The sequence below is a fragment of the Lissotriton vulgaris genome, chromosome 6 (genome assembly GCF_964263255.1).
Source record: "Lissotriton vulgaris chromosome 6, aLisVul1.2, whole genome shotgun sequence".
Classification (NCBI taxonomy): domain Eukaryota; kingdom Metazoa; phylum Chordata; class Amphibia; order Caudata; family Salamandridae; genus Lissotriton; species Lissotriton vulgaris.
In genome coordinates, this window is record NC_141694.1 from 1797582319 (window position 1) to 1797601775 (window position 19457).

The following is a 19457-nucleotide window of genomic DNA, read 5'->3' on the forward strand; positions in this document are numbered from 1 at the left end:
AGCAGTTGGCCCAGAAAGTAAACAAGATCTTCTAAACCCCTTTGGTGCTGATGACGGCCCCCAGCCGTCATGCATTACGGTGCTCGTGTGCTGATGAAGGCTGGGGGCGGTCATGAACCCGCCCACTTTGAAAAACGCCGCACAGGCGCAGAATCGTGGCCGCACCCAAGGGGTTAATGGACACATTGCCTATCTCCTGGCTCCTACCAGTAATAGGATTCTGTGGACTACCACGAGTGGGGCAATGGGTCAGATCTGTACTGTTTTTTTGCAAAAAAAATTCATGATATCTCTGCTGGTACCTTTGGCATTTTCTGAACAGATGTAAGTCTAAAGATTGTATTCATTCTGAATTGCCTCTTGTGGTTGTCAAATAATTCAAACCAAGAAGAATGTCTTGGAAAACCACAGCATCCAAACAACCTCAGCAGGACACATAACACGAGCCGCTTCCTCCCATTCTTACTGTTTCTGATTTCTGTCCTTCTAGACATTTCGGTGGCCGATCGCCAGTAACATCGATGGGAATGAGATGCTGGAAATCCAAGTCTTCAACTACAGCAAAGTCTTCACCAACAGGTAGCGGAACCTTTTCTTATACTTGTTCATTTAATGTCACCAGACCACACTGAATGAGTCCAGGAAATGTTCTGTGTAAACTTCTCTTGGTCCTGGCCAATCCCCAGCGACCACTACCCTTACAACTAACATCTGTATAAGCTACAAACAATATATGCGTTCTACAGCCAGGTTTACAGCTTGCAAGGTATCTTTGACCCCACCACATTCTGGGACATCCTTGATGTGTTCCCTATCTCTTCTTCATGGATGCTTCTGAAGTCCAAAACATTTATATTCCCATTGGCAAACTTCGTGAATGTTAGTCATGGGAAATTGGATAGTTGGATATCAATTAGCCTGTATTCATTCTAAATTCATATTTCATAAATTCCTTATACTGTGTGAATCAACTGTTGGGTTGTCTTTCCATGTGGTCTCATTAAAGCTCTATTTTTAAAGGCCCGAGCCGAATACAAGGGCCTTTTCACACGAGAGGGTCCTTTAATGGCTGGTAGAGCCCACTAAGGAATGCTCTAAGGCTATTAGAACATTCCGCCAGTAGAAGGGCAGAATATTCTAATTGGTTAAACAAAGGCCCCACGGACCAGAGGGGATTTAAATTCCCTCGGGCTCCGTGAGGCCTTTGTTCACAGCAACAGCTGTGAACAAACATTGGAATGTTGGAGCTTCAGGCTTCTACCGGCCATTAGAAGCCTGGAGCACTCAATTGTTTTCAATGGAGCTCTCAACACTCCAATGTGCTACTATACACTAATTACCCAAGATGGCTATAGGCTTGGCCTGGTGCCAGCTATCAACATTACTTTGCCTATTCACGACTGAGCGTAAGAGATCACTTTCCTCAGTAAATAGATCCAGTTTTATAACACAGGACACAGTATCTCCAATTTGAAGTGGTCCATGATCAGGTTAAAGCACCTGGCGCAGGGTCCTGCACCTCAGAGGGTTTAATTAAGGTCACATTTAGTATGGACCAGTGCCACCTTCTGACAAGATTGTGGGTTCTATTATAAGTTTGCATCGTGAGGCATTTCACATGTTGACGCTTGCAGCTGAAACAAATGTGGAATGTGTCAATTATCATGTTTTAATTCAAAAGACTATGTGGATTTGAGAGAAAATCACAACAGAATCTGTAAAAAGTTCAGTATTTCCTGAATGCTACCCAGGCAAGCAGATACTGTAATGCATAATGGGTGGGGCTTTCTTTCATCAAGTAAAGTGAAACAAAACAAGTGTTATATATAGCATTATTATTACATAGCTGTGCCTTTCACCAAATTTCCTAATCTCACCTCTCACAAAGCATCCTTACCACACGACAATTGGCCCTTAACCCTTTGCATTGGCAGGTGAAATGCTGAGACTATCCTGACCACCTGTTTCCTGTAAAGGCTAGCTCAGTGCCTTTGTGTGATAGCCTGATGCATTCTGGGTGTTGTAGTCTTGTTTTATTTCTGTTGTTGTCTTGTTTTATTTCCGTTGAACCAATGAGACTTACATACCTGAAATCAATGAATTATAGGTAAGAAAGTGGGGGATGGTTCCAGTGCCCATAGTAACTTGGAGTGTGGTGGACAGCCTACTTTAGAGACCTATATCCATGTGTTCACAAGTTTGAACCTTAATGGGCCCGCTCATTCTTACATCTTTTCACGGTCATGAGCATCATTTACATGGGCAGTCCTAACAGATCTTATCAGCGCATTGAAATAACTTTGGAGATACAGTGTTGTTAGCATATATGTGAGTCAGTCACTGGATGAATGAGTGAGTGAATTCATGTAGCTATGCACTGCAAAGTAGATGGGCTTGTTGGCTGGTAGCCATTAGCCAGGAGTAGAACAGTAGAGTTTTCTATGCATTGCCTACAGCTGCTTTGGCAACCACAACAGCTGCACACTACTTTCTGTGTTGTCTTGCACCATTCCGATGTCCTACCAGCTGGGGCTGGAGCAGATTGAGCAATGGGGTGCGGCAGCTCAGTTGTGTGACCCTGGGCCCGCTTGTTGACTTACTTTTAAAAGACTGGTCACCGTTTTCTGTTGTAGGTCCCAGAAACATCCATTGACTCAAATCCGCCGATAGGGGCACTGCCACGGATGGGAGAAGAGTCGTAAAGGTGACTGCGGCCATTTTAAGCAGCAGGGGAACTCCTTAAACATGGCGGCCCAGTCGAACAATCGATCTAAAAACTACGGGTCCCCAGAGGGTTTGTCATCTCATGTCAATGACGCTGCATTGCATCTGAGCCATGTCTAAGAGTACTGAAGAAAGGGTGCTTTGAAGTACATCTAGTGCTCTTTCATCGTTATGTGGCCCTAGCGTTGCGTTCAGATTTGATGTGTGTTTCATTATAATTGTACAACATTTTCAAACATCATTATCTACAGCTACATGTTCCAGAGCTACCCGGACAACGTAGGGTCGTTATTAATGCTTTCCACTAATGAATTTCATCGAGTTTGATCTCACTTTCTTTATGTAATTAGAGCTGAGATCCATGTGGGGGCATTTTTCAAAACCTTGCGGAGCGGCTCGTTCATTTTCCACCGTCTGCAGCTATTATGAAACCTATTAATTCTTCCAAGTGTATAAAGTTTGAGTTCAGTGTAATTGTCACTGGGGGCTAAGAAAGGGAGAACCTATTTAAAGAACTGAATATTAAACACAATCTTTCAATGTAGTCGCGAAAGCCCCAGTAAATTAGTTTGCAGCACAGTCATTACTTTACAGACTATCAACCGTTACATAACGCCTTGGAATCTAGCGATAAGCCATGTTTTTGGGTAGCACACTTTACATCAGCAGATATGATGTATGTACGGCAGGTCAACTTTAAACCTATCAGCAAAACCAAAGGGGATGATGGACGGAGTGTTGAAAACTGCAAGCACTCATCCCCAGTCAACTGATCTGGGTTTAATCCATCACCGTTCTTTAGCTCACTCCGCCACCCCAGTTCAGACATGGCCATATGCAAATAAGTCTGACCCTGTGCCTCATGGGAACAGTCCAGCCCGAACTGCCAAGCCATGTCTTTCCTGGACCGGAAACAAGCATCCTGGGACCGGTTTCGGGTTCATAACCCTCATCAGCCAGGCTATCTTGAATCCAGTGGCCAAGTGAGCAAGGGACCCACGTCTGGGCATACCCTGCCAATTTAGGGCGAAATTAGCAAAACCAAAGGGGATGATGGACGGAGTGTTGAACAACCTTAAACCTTTCCCACTACTGAACACCCAGTTCCATCAATAGTTTACGTCATTTATATGAACATGTGTAATATACATCAAGACCAGCGCTGAAATTATTAATGTAAGCAAAGTCTTGGTCAATGCAATCAAACACCCCATAAATCCACCTCCACCTCCACCCCACGTCACTGATGAACACACCAACACCAGTCACTTCCTTGTCAATAAGACCTCCACCACCATGTAACATCCTCATTACTTATCTGACCATTTCTCACAGTTCCTCTCACTTCCAACTTAGACTTCATCAACATCTCCCATCCACACAAGCGCTTCCAAATTTCCATAAACCGGCAAGATCCTTCCTTTACATTACTAAATCGATGTTGCCTAGACCATAACCACGTTAGCCATAGCTTCATCGACTTCCTCCCATTTCTTAACAAGCTCTTGGAAAAAGCATTCGCTTTTCAAGTCCAAGACCACGTCAACCACAAATTTGCTTTCGTCCTACCAAAAAAGGATTTGTTTCTTCTTTAGGACATAGACTGCAACAATCCAGGTAGTCGACAACAGAATGAAGCTCAAAGAGAAAGAGGACAGCTGTCTCCTAATCGTAGTCAAAAGCCTTTCCATTCCCTTGAGCATCACTCCAACAGTAGTTTGTCATTTATCCGACAGACAAATTATTCCCAAAGGCTCTTCCAAAGCCAACCAAAGCCCCTTTAGATCTGGAGTGCCCCAAGGAGCTAGCATTGCCCCAGTGACCTTCAGTCTCTACATGGTTCCCGTGTTATCCCTGCCACGCAAACAGGGCAACAAACTATGCTGATAACACAACGCTCTACCAAAGACGCTGTCTGGGGCTCAGCCAGTCCTGGATATAAGGAACTCGCGTGTGATCAGACCATCACGGAGTTCATTCTGAAAGTGAAAGTGGAATGCAGCAATCCATATTTGACGGCTGGTTTAAATAACAGGAAATTGGCTGACTTTATCATTCTCTCGCCACCAATGTTATGTTGACAAATATCTAAGTCAATCACTGCCTTTCCCTGTAAGAACACATGAAAAATAAGTTCCAGGCAAGATGGCACCAGCTAAGCATCAGACCTTCCCTCTCAACCACTGAACATTGCTAGCTCTCACGCTCGCAAGCCACCTTTAGCGCATAAGAGACTGTCCTCTGTGCCACCATCAGCCTTATCTCTGACCAAGAGAAATACAACTAAATGACTTACACCCACAAATTTCGTCATTTCTGGGGCAGACATCAAGTTCAAATCATTTACAAGGCCAACCAAGCGAACCAACTGAACGAACGACGTGACTGAAAACCTATTCCATTCTAGTCGCATCCATTTGATGCACAGAACATATCTGATGAAACTAGAGACCCCCTAGCCAAAGAAAAGAAAATTAAAAAATGATTCACTCTTATGCCTCTTTCCTCAGAATCAAACTGAACATTCAGAAGAGACTTCCCAGAAACTCCTGTCCTTCAGAAAAGAACTGAGGGGTAGGTGTACCCAAAAACATAACGCAACGGAGCACAGCAACCAAAGTTGCAGCACTGAATTGTGTCAGTGGGAGGGAGCAGCGCAGAGCCAAATTCACTAAATATGGTGCTGCTGCCTCCCCCGCAGTGGTGCCCAAACAGGGGGCCTAGACCAACGCGCGCACCTTTTCACTATAGTGCAAAGTGTGAGGTATGTGCATGATTTCTAGCATAGGCTCTAGTCTGGACTGGACAGGTGACTAGACAAACTTTTAAACATTCCACCCATTGGATGTGTGCTGAACATCCAACGTGTGAAATGTAGGGACAAATAAATACATTTATTCTTCTTTGTGCCTGGCTCAAGGAGGTGATATTTACAAAGCCCGGTCCAAACAATTAGTAGATAAGACTTTGCTCCAAAAATCATGGAGAGCTGTCCTGGAGCACTCAAGTACTACCCATTGAATAACCTGTTGACACAAAGCAGCGCAAAGTGGTATTTGTGCTACAAAAATAGCAGCTTTCATCACAGTTTTATTTTTGCATTTAAGGGTGCGTGGGGAGGAATACCTCTCAAAATAATGGTTGAATGAAACAGGCCCCACTCTAAGCACCTCCTCAAAGAGAATGCACATATAGGCCTTCACTAGAGATATGTAGGCTGGCATGCACTGAATTCTGCTTTTAATGCTTCATTAATAAAATAGACAATATTGTTAATTTTCTTTTGATTTATAACCTGTGCTGACATTTACGAGTGAATTCTCAATGGCAACACATGAAAGAGGAATTGACCTTGGCATGGCTTCGAGGAATATTTGGCACATTATCCCAAAATGCACGATCAAAGGATGAGTTGTGTCGCAATGTGTGGTAATAAAAGTGCTACAGTGTATCACTCCCTCTGCAACAGTATCTAAGAAAAAAGGCTAGTAAGTATTTACAATTCGAGGTTTCCAGAAAAGCAGCTCTGCAAATTGCGTTTGCTGGTGATATATGTGGGCCATGTGCAGACTGTACACTCCAATCCCTGCAACGTTGACTCGGGGGAATTTTCGATTATACAAATTCCAATATCGATTAAGAAATAATAGTTATATATAGCAATATTGTATTTATGTTTAGAATATAGTTATTGTGTATTATTATTATTATTATTATAATCTCTCATTCTATAAAAATGAATGTGACAATCTGTTGTTTAATGTTTTTATATATGTATGTTTAAAAGCAGACATTATCAAATGGGGCTTATATATGCTGTTTTTGTACATATTCCAATACCTCATTACTTTTTCAGATTTGTTTGTGTTAATGCTGGTTGGTTCATCCATATTTGTAAAATAGGTGGTCGGGCCGTATTATACAAGTGCCCTGGGGGCACAACGGACGTTTGCGCCCGCTTTACATGCCCCCAGGGCACTTCGGCATTACAGAAGGGCAGCAGACGCTTGTGCGTTCCCTTTCGCAATACAGATAGCACTGGTGCATATAAAGCTCCGGCGCTGTCTTCAAAGGGCGTTCCCTCATTTGCATAGGGGTGTTCCCCATGCAAATTAGGAAACCCTATGCCTCTGCACCTCCGCCGTATTACAGACACGGGTGCACAGGTAAAGAATTTCTCAGGAGGCGCACTAACAGTGCGCCATCTAAAAGTTGGCACTGTCAGTGCGCCCCTTTGTGGCTGCCCTCTGCAGGGGGCAAAAGGGGTCCTATGGACCCCCCAGACATCCCCTTGCAGGCCGGTGCAGTCACTCACTGCACCGGCCTGCAAGGGGATCTTTAATCCCCCTTTTTATCTGAACGCGCTGCCCCAAGGGAGTTTGTGGCAACCCTGTGTGCAGCGCATTCATCATAATGCGGCACATTTTCATTGTTTGCGCTGGACACACCTTTTAAAAGGAGTACCCGGCACTAACATTGAAATTGCGCCTTTTATGTAATACGGCCCCAGATGTACTAACATTGCATTAGAAAAAAGCAGTTGCAAATTGCACCCCATCTTTTTGATGAATCCAGTGGGAGTTTGTGAAATGGTCTATGTACAGTTAGACCAATTTGCAAAATTCCCATTCAGAGGGGGTCACAATTTGTCTTACTTCTTCAATATTAATGAGGTATATCAAAAGTTGTGACTTATTCCAATTGTGTGCATCACAGGGATGATGGCCTACTGGGGTCAGCAGACCACCATGTCTATGATCACATTTAACTGTAACAAAAATGGCCCCCAGGGGCCCAAAACGGGCCCCCACCTGTGCAGCGCACTGGGGATTGCCCGGGGCCCGCTATGGCCAGTCCGGCCCTGGGAGTGTTCCAGCAGTAGAACAATAAACCAAACTGACTATCCGTTGCATGTGTACCCGCACATTATAAGGCCTACTCCATGTCACCCCCCCAACTCTGCATAGTCCCTTCTGCGCCAGACTATCCGTGCACAGCTCCTGGGCTGTGTATTACAGGAATCTCCCCCTCACAGTGCTTACATGGGTGCATACACATGTGTACACATGTCAACATGCAACCCACCCAGTGCTCCTTACCCTGGCTGCATCGCAGCGGCCTTATCTCACAAGGCGGACACTGGCGGAAACCATGCGCAGTCCATTTGACCATGAGTTTACACTGGGTGAGTCCCAGGTTATGAGGCTCTCCCACAGTAAAAATTACAAAATCAGGTGATCAAAAAGCAAAAAATCTGAGCAGCTGATATGGTCGGAACCACCTTCTGACAGTAACCACTCACCGAGTGGCAAAATGGGATCCGTGAATAGTGATAACCCCCTCAACGGTCACAAAGCCGCTGATTTCGATCAACGTGGTTTGCGACTCTTCATGGCTAGCTGAGTTCATCGAGCCCATGGGTATTAAAATTCGATCTGGGAGTGTTTTCCATACGTGGCTGATATAAAGCTTTATGCCAGCAATACATTATCATTTCTTGAGGGAAACATGTCCACGTAGTATCTCACGCTTTCTTCAAATTCCTATTCGGAGAGAAGCCCGCAGCATTGCTATTAGAGCAGACAACAAAAATCCATTAGCCATCCGGCATTCCAATTAATTCACACCAATCAGAGTGGGGAGTTTCAAGGACAACCACAGATGCAGAAAATGGGTCTTCGACCATGTGATTAGCTGCTGCTTCGAGAAAGATTCTCAATAAAAGTCAAGGCAACTGGGCTAACACGTGCTTCATCGGGAAGACTGCAGTGGGGGAAGAAGAGAATTGAGATTAATAACCTGAAATGGAAGGATGGGAAACAACTCGTAAGAAACCCTGGTAGCCATAGACTCCCAGCTCGATGCCATATTTGGATGAATCGAGAAATTCATGGTACATCCAGTAAAGAGAAAAGAGCGGCTCTATTTACCCAGTTCTGCATCTCAAACATTCACCAAAAGTTCCAAAACAAGCATTTTAAAATGTTGCTTTGCTTGATGATGTCATATTGGGTTCAGACCTACTATGACGTAATTCACCGGAAGGCCCATTCAAAAGAAAGTTAGTTACAGTGACATTTGTCCGAAAAACGTGTTATTAGAGAGGCCCCATGTCACATCTTTTTCGCCGGGTGCTCTATTTTCTGTTCAGGAATATTCTAGGCACAATAACTAGTTATAAAGGACACATTTGTCTTAATTTTTCCTATTTTTAACGTGTTGAATGGTGCAAGTATGTCTGATAATGGTGCAAATATAAAAAGACTATTTGCTAATACATTTGGCTCAGTATTTATTCTCTGTGGAAATAAAGTGCAAAGTTATATTATCAAATTTACTCTGACCCTAGTCACTCCCTTTGCTGATTTCAATGTAAGTACAATTGCCTGAGTGGGGATCATTCATTGGCTGTGAATGCCACCAATCGTACATGCTGTCTGATGCCATACTGACCTGCCCGACGCTCCTCTGCCCTACTTTGCCCTTGTCTGGCACGCGGCTTCATTGGTGCTCCTTTGCTCTACCACCTGCAGATGGGTCCTGATGAGGGCTCTCTTCATCACCTGATGTTTCAAGCAGTGGTGGTATAGAAGGGGGTGCCTCTGGCATAATGTCGATGCTGAGGTGGGTCCAACAGAGCTGGTGGTGAGGCTAGGTGCTTCCACTGATGCACTGAAGCACTGATGCAGCCACAGACACCAATCACATCCTTCTATCACATCGCTCCTGCCTCTGGTCTCACCTCAGCTGCGGGGGGTTCCTGTGCAGTGCCCCCGTCAGAGCAGAAGACTGCACCTTCATTCTTTTCTGTGAACCTTGTCCATAGCACATTTTCGAACTGCCACGGCAGCCGTTCACGGTAGCCCAGAACTACCACAACACGTGCGCATGGTAGCCCAGAACTACCAAGACACGCGTGCATGGTAGCCCAGAACTACCACAACACGTGCGCATGGTAGCCCAGAACTACCAAGACAAGCGTGCATGGTAGCCCAGAACTACCACAACACGTGCGCATGGTAGCCCAGAACTACCACAACATGTGCTCATGGTAGCCCAAAACTACCACAACACGCGTGCACGGTAGCCCAGAACTACCACAACACGTGCGCATGGTAGCACAGAACTACCACGACATGTGTGCATGGTAGCCCAGAACTACCACAACACGTGCGCATGGTAGCACAGAACTACCACGACATGTGTGCATGGTAGCCCGGAACTACCACAACACGTGCGCATGTTAGCCCAGAACTACCACAACATGTGTGCATGGTAGCACAGAACTACCACGAAATGTGTGCATGGTAGCACAGAACTACCACGACACGCGTGCATGGTAGCCTAGAACTACCACAACATGTGTGCATGGTAGCCCAGAACTACCACAACATGTGCGCATGGTAGCACAGAACTACCACGACATGTGTGCATGGTAGCTCAGAACTACCACGACATGTGCGCATGGTAGCCCAGAACTACCACAACATGTGTGCATGGTAGCCCAGAACTACCACAACACGTGTGCATGGTAGCCCAGTACTACCACGACACGTGTGCATGGTAGCCCAGAACTACCAAAACACGTGTGCATGGTAGCCCAGTACTACCACGACACGTGTGCATGGTAGCCCAGAACTACCAAAACACGTGTGCATGGTAGCCCAGTACTACCACGACACGTGCGCAAGGTAGCCCAGAACTACCAAGACAAGCGTGCATGGTAGCCCAGTACTACCACGACATGTGTGCATGGTAGCCCAGAACTACCAAAGCACGTGCGCATGGTAGCCCAGTACTACCACGACACGTGTGCATGGTAGCCCAGAACTACCAAAACACGTGTGCATGGAAGCCCAGTACTACCACGACATGTGTGCATGGTAGCCCAGAACTACCACAACACGTGCGCATGGTAGCACAGAACTACCACAACATGTGTGCATGGTAGCCCAGAACTACCACAACACGTGCGCATGGTAGCCCAGAACTACCACAACATGTGTGCATGGTAGCACAGAACTACCACGACATGTGTGCATGGTAGCACAGAACTACCACGACACACGTGCATGGTAGCCCAGAACTACCACAACATGTGTGCATGGTAGCCCAGAACTACCACAACATGTGCGCATGGTAGCACAGAACTACCACGACATGTGTGCATGGTAGCTCAGAACTACCACGACATGTGCGCATGGTAGCCCAGAACTACCACAACATGTGTGCATGGTAGCCCAGAACTACCACAACACGTGTGCATGTGAGCCCAGAAGTACCACAACACACGTGCATGGTAGCCCAGAACTACCAAAACACGTGTGCATGGTAGCCCAGTACTACCACGACACGTGTGCATGGTAGCCCAGAACTACCAAGACAAGCGTGCATGGTAGCCCAGTACTACCACGACACGTGTGCATGGTAGCCCAGAACTACCAAAACACGTGTGCATGGTAGCCCAGTACTACCACGACACGTGCGCATGGTAGCCCAGAACTACCACAACACGTGTGCATGGTAGCCCAGAACTACCACAACACGTGTGCATGGTAGCCCAGAACTACCACAACACGTGTGCATGGTAGCCCAGTACGACCACGACACGTGCGCATGGTAGCCCAGAACTACCAAGACAAGCGTGCATGGTAGCCCAGTACTACCACGACACGTGTGCATGGTAGCCCAGAACTACCAAAACACGTGTGCATGGTAGCCCAGTACTACCACGACACGTGCGCATGGTAGCCCAGAACTACCACAACACGTGTGCATGGTAGCCCAGAACTACCACAACACGTGTGCATGGTAGCCCAGAACTACCACAACACGTGTGCATGGTAGCCCAGAACTACCACGACACGTGCGCATGATAGTTAGTGCTTCTTCACAACTTCTTGCTGTGTCTTCAGAGCATCCTTCAAGGCTGCATCTCTTCCTCAAATAACCACACATCAGTGGCCCGTCCCTCCTGGGAGTCCTGAGTACTGGATTCTTCTATGCACCGTCACTTCTTGGTGCCACTGAATGATGCTGTTGATGTTTCCTATCACCCCTGAGAGGCACAGGAGTTTGATGCTGACTTTGGAACAGAGTGTGATCCTGAGTTTGGCCTTCAGGGGCACCAGTTGAGTGCAATTCTAGCTGGAATGTCTGAAAGATGCAACAGCCTCAGTAGATAAAAGGCCAATGGCAGCATCATCCCAGATGTCCTAAGCAACCTGATTGGCTGGAATCAGCTTCATAGATGGGAGCTGGCATGCAGCCGCGGCTGCTGCAGGTGAGAGGGGTAGGGTGGTGGGACCAGGTGAGGGGGAGATTTCGAGAGACGACCACAATGAAAATTAATTAATTATTTAATTTCCCCTCGTGGTCTGCTCTTGAAATCCCCCCTCCCCTGGCCCCACCGCTCTCACCTGCAGCAACCGCGGCTGCTGGCGTGGCTCTTTGGCCTGTAGCCTGAAAAGTTGTAATGCAGTGTAGGGTGTTTGAGGGGCTGGGTGTCCACTCAGACCTGGCTGCAGAGGTCTGGTATCTTGGCAGCAGCCATTAGAGCAGCACAAAGCTGTTCTTTCTCTGGGGGGTCTCCAGACAATTGATGATTTCTTGCAGTTTCACCAAAGAGTTCCTCCAACCGGCTACTCTATCACCAGTGGTGGCCGGTGCTGGCGGCCAGGTAACATCCTAGTGCAGCTGCAACTGAAAGGCATGTGTTAGGATGACAGTGACTATAAGACCTTTACTGTATGCACTGGGGAGAGGAGTTGGCCTAACGGCTAGGGTGGTGGACCTCAAATCTGGGGAGCTGGGTTTGAGTCTCAGCAGGGTCGCACAACATCCTGTGATTCTGGGCAAATCACAAAATCTCTCCCATGCCTAAAAAAAAAATGAATGTGTCCTCATTTAACGCAACTGGTGCTCGTGTAAAGAGCTCTGATACCCAATACCTTCGTATCAAGTTGCTCTACATAAAAAGCTCTGTCTGTGGTTACTGCCTGTTATCTGTGCTGGGTACAGTTAGCCGCTGTGTCCCAGTTCGTGTGGCTCCACTGTGATCCGATTGGATAGCCAAGTTACCCTCCATCTCCATCTGACACTACAAGAGTATTGAGGATGAGTAGTCAAGGCCTGCTTTAGAAGGTGGTTGCTTCTCAGATACAGAATGGCACAGTAGTCACTTACAATAAACCCAATGCACAGTCACTATTACATTGTTCAAATTAATCTGCCTTTATTTACATTTGAGGAATGTAGGACTATGAAATGAGTATATATAACCTCAAACATACTTATAACCAGGGCTACTGGAATTATGTGATTCTGCAGCTGCGAGGTTTTCCGCATAAGTACTGATCTGCTGCATTTGCCATATAATACAACATCTGCTGTATAATATGCAGATTTTAACCAACAAAAAATTGTCACTAGATCAAATGGATCAAAAGTTACTAAAATCGCTGTGACCCAAGTAGCTGCGGAGTGGATGGTCCTATGGAAAGGTTGACTAGGAAAGGAAACTCTTCAGTTACTTATGAACACATTTTAATGTTAAACCAGTAATAATGAGGTGAAACCTTTGTCCAGAAGATGTGAGAAAATGACAAAATTGTGCAGTAAAGCGATCACAAAATGTGATGGATTAGGTTGCATAATTGGCCTTATTTTGCTTCAAAATTTAGTGAATTCTGCCACAAAATTTGGTCCCCCCCCCAGTATCATAATTCCAGTGGTCCGGTTTATAGCACTTGGGTGCTATTCTCCAAAATGTATATGGTGTATCGACCATGCCATCCTACGGGGGGGATAGGGAGATCTTTAATGTCTACTGAGGTGTGGGTTCTCTTCCTGGGCCTGGGATTACAGATCCCAGTCACTGGAAATTAATGTACCATACAGAATGTTACAGTGCATGTGCTTTGACCTGCCATGCAACAGGGAACAACTCAGTGGGTTTGAGCCCAAGCGCATGACAATCTGCCCAATAAGTCACAGAGTCCAAATCATATTTTAATCCATATCTTTGTCCCTCTAGGATATATGTCAACAAGGTACACATATGTGGAGTTAAGTGTAGTAAATTTAGACCTACTTATATATACTTAACTGTAATGTGGAAGCCAATATTTTGACTATGATATTTTTGTTATACCATATTTATAATACATTATTTTGCTAATATTCTAAAAATGAGTTGGGCGGGTACCGCTCCCTTTAACCCTCTCCCTACCAATCACAGCACACATTGCTGCATTGTGTCCCATGTTTCAGTGTTTGTCTTGTGTTATTGTGGGACAATCCTGGATGTCACGGAGGAAAAACGTGTTGTGTGTGAGTTCAGGTTATATCAAAGAAGTGTTCAAAACGAGGAAATAAAAAAAATGACAAAACAAACATTTACACAATGTTCCCCTCTTTAGGCAGACTCGCTGCTTGACCCTTTTTACTTTGGTAAGATATGAGATGTTCCAAGTTTGTTATCTGATGTGTTAGACATGCACTCATAACTTAACGTGTGAATTTGTAAAGAGCACGTTCACCCAAGGTAACAGATGTTTGCTACCCAATGGTACTCATGTTATCGACCTCAGAATGATGAAAGGCTGAGGGATTTGGACCTGGGCCATGAGGTCACACAGAAGCCCCTACAGTGGGCACACTAGTCCACTAAGCCACCAGATCCCGCTTCTGGGATTGCCTTTCAGTCTAGAATGTTACATATTCCAGTACCTAATACATATATTTAGCCTTGTCCTAAGCGAATGCTAATGCAGAGCAGGTATGGAAAGAAAGCACACTTTATGCTGCTTTCTTAAGGCATGACATAATAATAATCACCCTTCCATTGCTAATGACAGACCTCTCAGCAGGCGGCCATCTTGAAGTGTGTTAACTGCAGGGCTGCGCCCGCTGTCTGTCAGCGTCATCTCCAGCGGCAGGGCCGGTGGGGGGGGGAGACACCCTGCAGCTCTTCACTCACACACCTTCTCTCACGTTTTCCAAAGAAATTAAATTCAGAAAAAACAGCAAGGGGCGTTTGTTAGTCACGAAAACATAAAAATGAACCAAGTTGGGGGCCAGGGAGGAGGATGCTGTGACAGGGATACCATCTTCCACTGGAGACAGGAAAACGTGGGTGGGAGAGTTGTCAACGTGAGTTTGTGATTTTGTGTCATTCAGTCCTGCTGTGTTCGCAGGCATAACACGTTTTAGAAACTAGCTGCAGGCCGCGCGGTGACGACGTCATCCAATGTAATGTATGCCACGTTCTTGTAATGTTTGTTCATTGAAGTGGAAATGCATCTTGCAGGATCATAGACCCTGCTTTCTACATCATTAAACTGTAAAAATAAATGCATAATGAGTCGTCCAATGCCTTAGGCATAGACTCATAAAACTTTTCCAGGCATAAATTAGACTTGACAGTCACAATGTACAAACGAGCTCACTGTACTGGATGTACACAGAACAGCTCTGAAAGATTCATGGGTGCGTGTGTCTGATCATGTATGTAACATGTATTTTGCACATTTTTGCGGTTCACAGACATTTTGGAGTGCAGTCGCGACACATCGATCACAGGATTTACACTGTGCTGGATCAGGGACACATCACATTGTTATATAATAGGCAAAAGAGAATCATTCAATCCACTTTTAAGGATATGTATCGGCAGGGGTGCTCTGTGTGTAAAGCGAATTGCATTTACGTACACAAGTACCGAGGGACACAAAAAGTAGTCTATACAGTAATATAGGTTCATAGCCATAGAAGTAATTCAAAGTAGTCCAAATAGGATTGTCTTCTTTTTATTTTCTGGTCTTTTCTACCAAAAAACAGGACACACTGGCAGCCGACACGTGTTTCGTCCTATGGACTTTTTCAAGGCCAACAAAAATGAGATGTCAAGGCGAGCCGGGGAAAATCAGAAGAAACTGGTCCCAGTAACATGTGAACTCCATAAAATATTTTTTAGAAGTGTCGCAAAAGATCGTAGGCGGTCCAGATCCCATCGCCAGTCCCTCTCTGTAACCAGCTGGCTCGGCCTCCCGACAGGCCTCCTCAGGCATATAAGCTGGAGGAGAACTTCAGACCCCTGATAATATCGCTGATCGTCGGAGTTCATTTGAAGGCCGCTTCTCTGTTGGGGGTCCAGCGGAGGGGCTGCCCGCTGACGGTGGGCTGCACACTGGGGATCCATTGGCTGGGATGTGCCGGGACTTCCTGTTGGGCTGCAGGCGTCACCCGCCGCGACAGATGCTTCATTGTTCTTGAAGTGTTGGGTGGGGGGATTGTTGGGTTCTGTTGGGTTATGGTTTTGTTGTTGTATTCATGTCGTACTGCTTTATTATGTTGCTGGATTGCTGGACGTGTGCCACGCACTTATCTCCGCATTTTCCTTTTACTCTGTCATAGCCCATGGCGGGGTTACCTGAACAGGCCCGGGCCTCTCCTGAGACTCCTATGGTAGTAAGCTGGAATGTTAGAAGTGCCCTAGACAAGATTAAACGGTGGCCAATTCTTCAATATGCCAAGAGGGTCCATGTTGATATCCTCATGTTACAGGAAACGCATCTAATGGGTTCAAAACACTCTGTTTACATAGATATGGGTTTACCCAGGTGTTTCATGCTGGCTTCACATGAGGGTTGCGGGGTAGCCATATTGGTTCACCGCCGTGTTCTATATACACACACTAAGACGTGGGTGGATCCCCAGGGGAGATATCTGTTTCTGCGAATTACGATCAGGGAGGAGCCGGTGGTGTTGGGATGTGTCTATGCCCCCCCTCCGCTGTCCTGGGCATTGGTTGAGCGACTTATGGCCATATGGGCGGATATGCCGGATGGTTTGGCAGTAGTCGGAGGGGATTGGAATGATGTTCAGGATGTTGCCTTGGATCGCTGGAGACCCGGAGGGGGTGCACCGGTTTGTCAGAGTAGGAATCTCTCCGCGTTGGTGTCGGGGCTGGATTGGGCAGATCCCTGGCATTGTTTTCATGGCCAGGCCCAGGGCTACACCAATTTATCCGCGGTCCACAAGTCCTTCTCTCGCCTCGACTATTGGTGGCCCGAGTGGTGGATCACTCGCCAGTTCCCATTGTTCTTCGAATGGGTTGGGCGGGGAGGCCCTTTTGCTGGCGTCTTTCAACATGGAATTTACAGAAGGCAGACTATAGGGAGTGCCTTGGAAATGTGCTGGTTCAATATTTGTCGGTTAATGTGGGGTCGGTCTCGGAAGCTGAACCTTTGTGGGAGGCGATGAAGCCCACCCTGGGGGGGGGGTTTGATATCTCCTGCTATGCAACAGCTTGTAAGACCCGGAGGGAGGCTCTTATACAGGCAGAAACTATTGTGGGTGACTTGGAACATCTCAGTCGGAGCGGGGAGGGACATGTTGTGTGATGTCAGTTAGTACAGGCGCAGCAAAACTGCGCCGCTCTCCTCTTGGATGAGGCTCGTCTTGCCTGGTTGGCACCCGCAGTCGCGTATATCAATGGGGAGATAAATCTGGTAAGATGCTCCATAGGCTTTGCAAGGGGCTGTTCCATGTTCAGCCACTCCCTGGGTTGGTGGGCATGGATGGGCGGCACCTTGCGGACTCCAGAGTAATAGCTGAAAGCTTCTCTTCATATTTTGAGGAGTTGTAAGCCCCTAAAGAATGTATTAGTGAGGATGAGATTGGCCGGTTCCTAGATGATCTGCCCCCACGGGCCTTACCAGATGACGTGAGCTTGGAGCTGGATCTACCACTCATGGAGGAAGAATTGGGTGCCACCTTGGGCGGCCTTAATTCTGGCAAGGCACCGGGGCCCAACGGGTTTCCCTGTGAGTTTTTCAAGAAGTTCTTTTTGCAGTTGGGTCCCCACTATCGTCGGGTGGTCGAAGAGTCGCGCGAGCGAGGATGTCTCCCACAGGATTGGAGGCATGCTGAGATTGTGGTGTTTCATAAACCAAGTAGGCCCCCAGATGGGTATGCCTCCTATCGCCCCATCTCGCTCCTCAACATTGAGGCAAAGATTTTGCCCAAAGCACTGGCTAATCGTTTGCAGGCACACATCACTACATAACCCAACGACCCAACATAATATACATCGCACCCAGGTGGCTGTGGAGGCTGTTCGGGGACGTAGTGAGCAAGCAGCATTGTTATTGGCTGATATGGATCGGGCATTTGACTCTCTTAGTTGGGTGTTCGTTGCGCCGCCTTAATTTTGGCCCGGCTTCCTGTCCTATCTGTCTCTGCTCTATACTGATCTCATGGCTTCAGTGCGGGTGGCTGGCGTGGTGTCTTCTACTTTCTCCTTGGGAAGCGGCACCTGACAGGGTTGCCCGCCGTCTCCCTATCTATTTGCATTGGCAGTTGAACCATTGGCGGCATGGGTGTGCATAGATGCCCAAGTGATGGGCTTTGAATGGGATCATGGGTTGTCGGACCGTATTGCGCTCTATGCCGATGACTTGCTATTCTTCTTAACAAATATAAATGGTTACTAATGGCATGAAATATCTGGGGGTGTTTCGCTCTGAGTCTTTAGCGGGGGCATGGGAGAGGAACCTGGCGCCAGTGTAGGAACACGTTCGAGAGAATCTGAAGGTCTGGTCGCGCATGCCATTGTCGATATATGGCAAGTCGGCCATATTTAAAATGGTTGCACTTCCTCGTTTACTTTATCAGCCACACCCGATTTCCCCCCCGGTGGTTTCGGCAGGTGAACTCGGCACTGGCGCAATTCTTGTGGGCTGGAGGGGCGGTGCATGTCTCATTGCGGAAATGTTTCCTGTCCGCGTATTGCGGAGGCTTGGCGACCTCAGATATATTGTCTTATTATATGGCCTCGCAGTTGCTGGTCCTGAATGAGTTGTAGTATGTGAACCGGGGCGACCCAGCGTACGCCGTGGAGCGGCGCCTCTTGGGAGATCTTTCCCTCCACATGATCCTATATTCGGCACCGGCGTGCAGAACTCTGCCGTTGGTGACTCGTGTGGTCTTTCGGATCTGGTAGCAGGCATTGCGGTGGATGGGGTGGTGGAACACACTGAATAATGGACGACTAACGCAATTGGCGGCTCTATCAGGGTTTCTGGGATGGGACAATATCGGCATCTCCACTCTAGGAGACGTCATGAGGGGGACCACCTTGAAATCTTTTCAAGACCTGCAGACTGACTATCAAATGCCTAAGACCCAATTCTATAGATACCTTCAATTGCGTCATGCCCTCTCCCCTAGCCTGGCGGGCCTGGAGACGCTAGCCAAATTCAGTCCAGTGGAGGCTAAGATATTCATGGGGGATCTTCAGGACCACAAAATGTCCAAGATATATCAGACATTGGTGACACATAGCTCCCCTACCTTGCAGAATCTCAGGAGGACTTGGGAGGAGGACCTAGGCCCTATGGATGAGGAGGATTGGATGGAGGCTCTGGTCTCCACACGAGGGGCGGCCGTATTGGTACGTCTACGTCTTATCCAATTAAAATATTTACATAGGCTCTACTTTACTAGGGTCCGGATGTGGAGGGCGGGCATGATAGCTTCCCCGATGTACCTTAGATGTAAACAGGAGGAGGGGACCCTGCTACACACAGTCTGTGTTTGCTCTTCCCTGGCGCGCTCATCAAGAGTAGTGCTATCCTGTCTTTTGGAGGTGGTGGGCTGGGACCTGCCCCAGTCGCCGAATTCGGTAATGTTACATGTCATGGAAGGGATTTGGGGGCAACATCTATAAG

The 19457-nt window shown here is 47.0% G+C and overlaps 1 protein-coding gene across 1 annotated transcript in view; it reads left to right on the forward strand.

Annotated features, from left to right (window-relative positions):
* Positions 1-494: 494 nt before the first annotated feature.
* The window catches only part of OTOF (otoferlin), a 784068-nt gene continuing 765105 nt past the window's right edge, over positions 495-19457 (forward strand). Inside the window, exon 1 of the mRNA XM_086928061.1 lies at positions 495-579. Coding sequence (XP_086784187.1) covers positions 533-579 — 47 coding nt within the window. The 5' untranslated portion in view covers positions 495-532. The remainder of the gene's footprint in view (positions 580-19457) is intronic.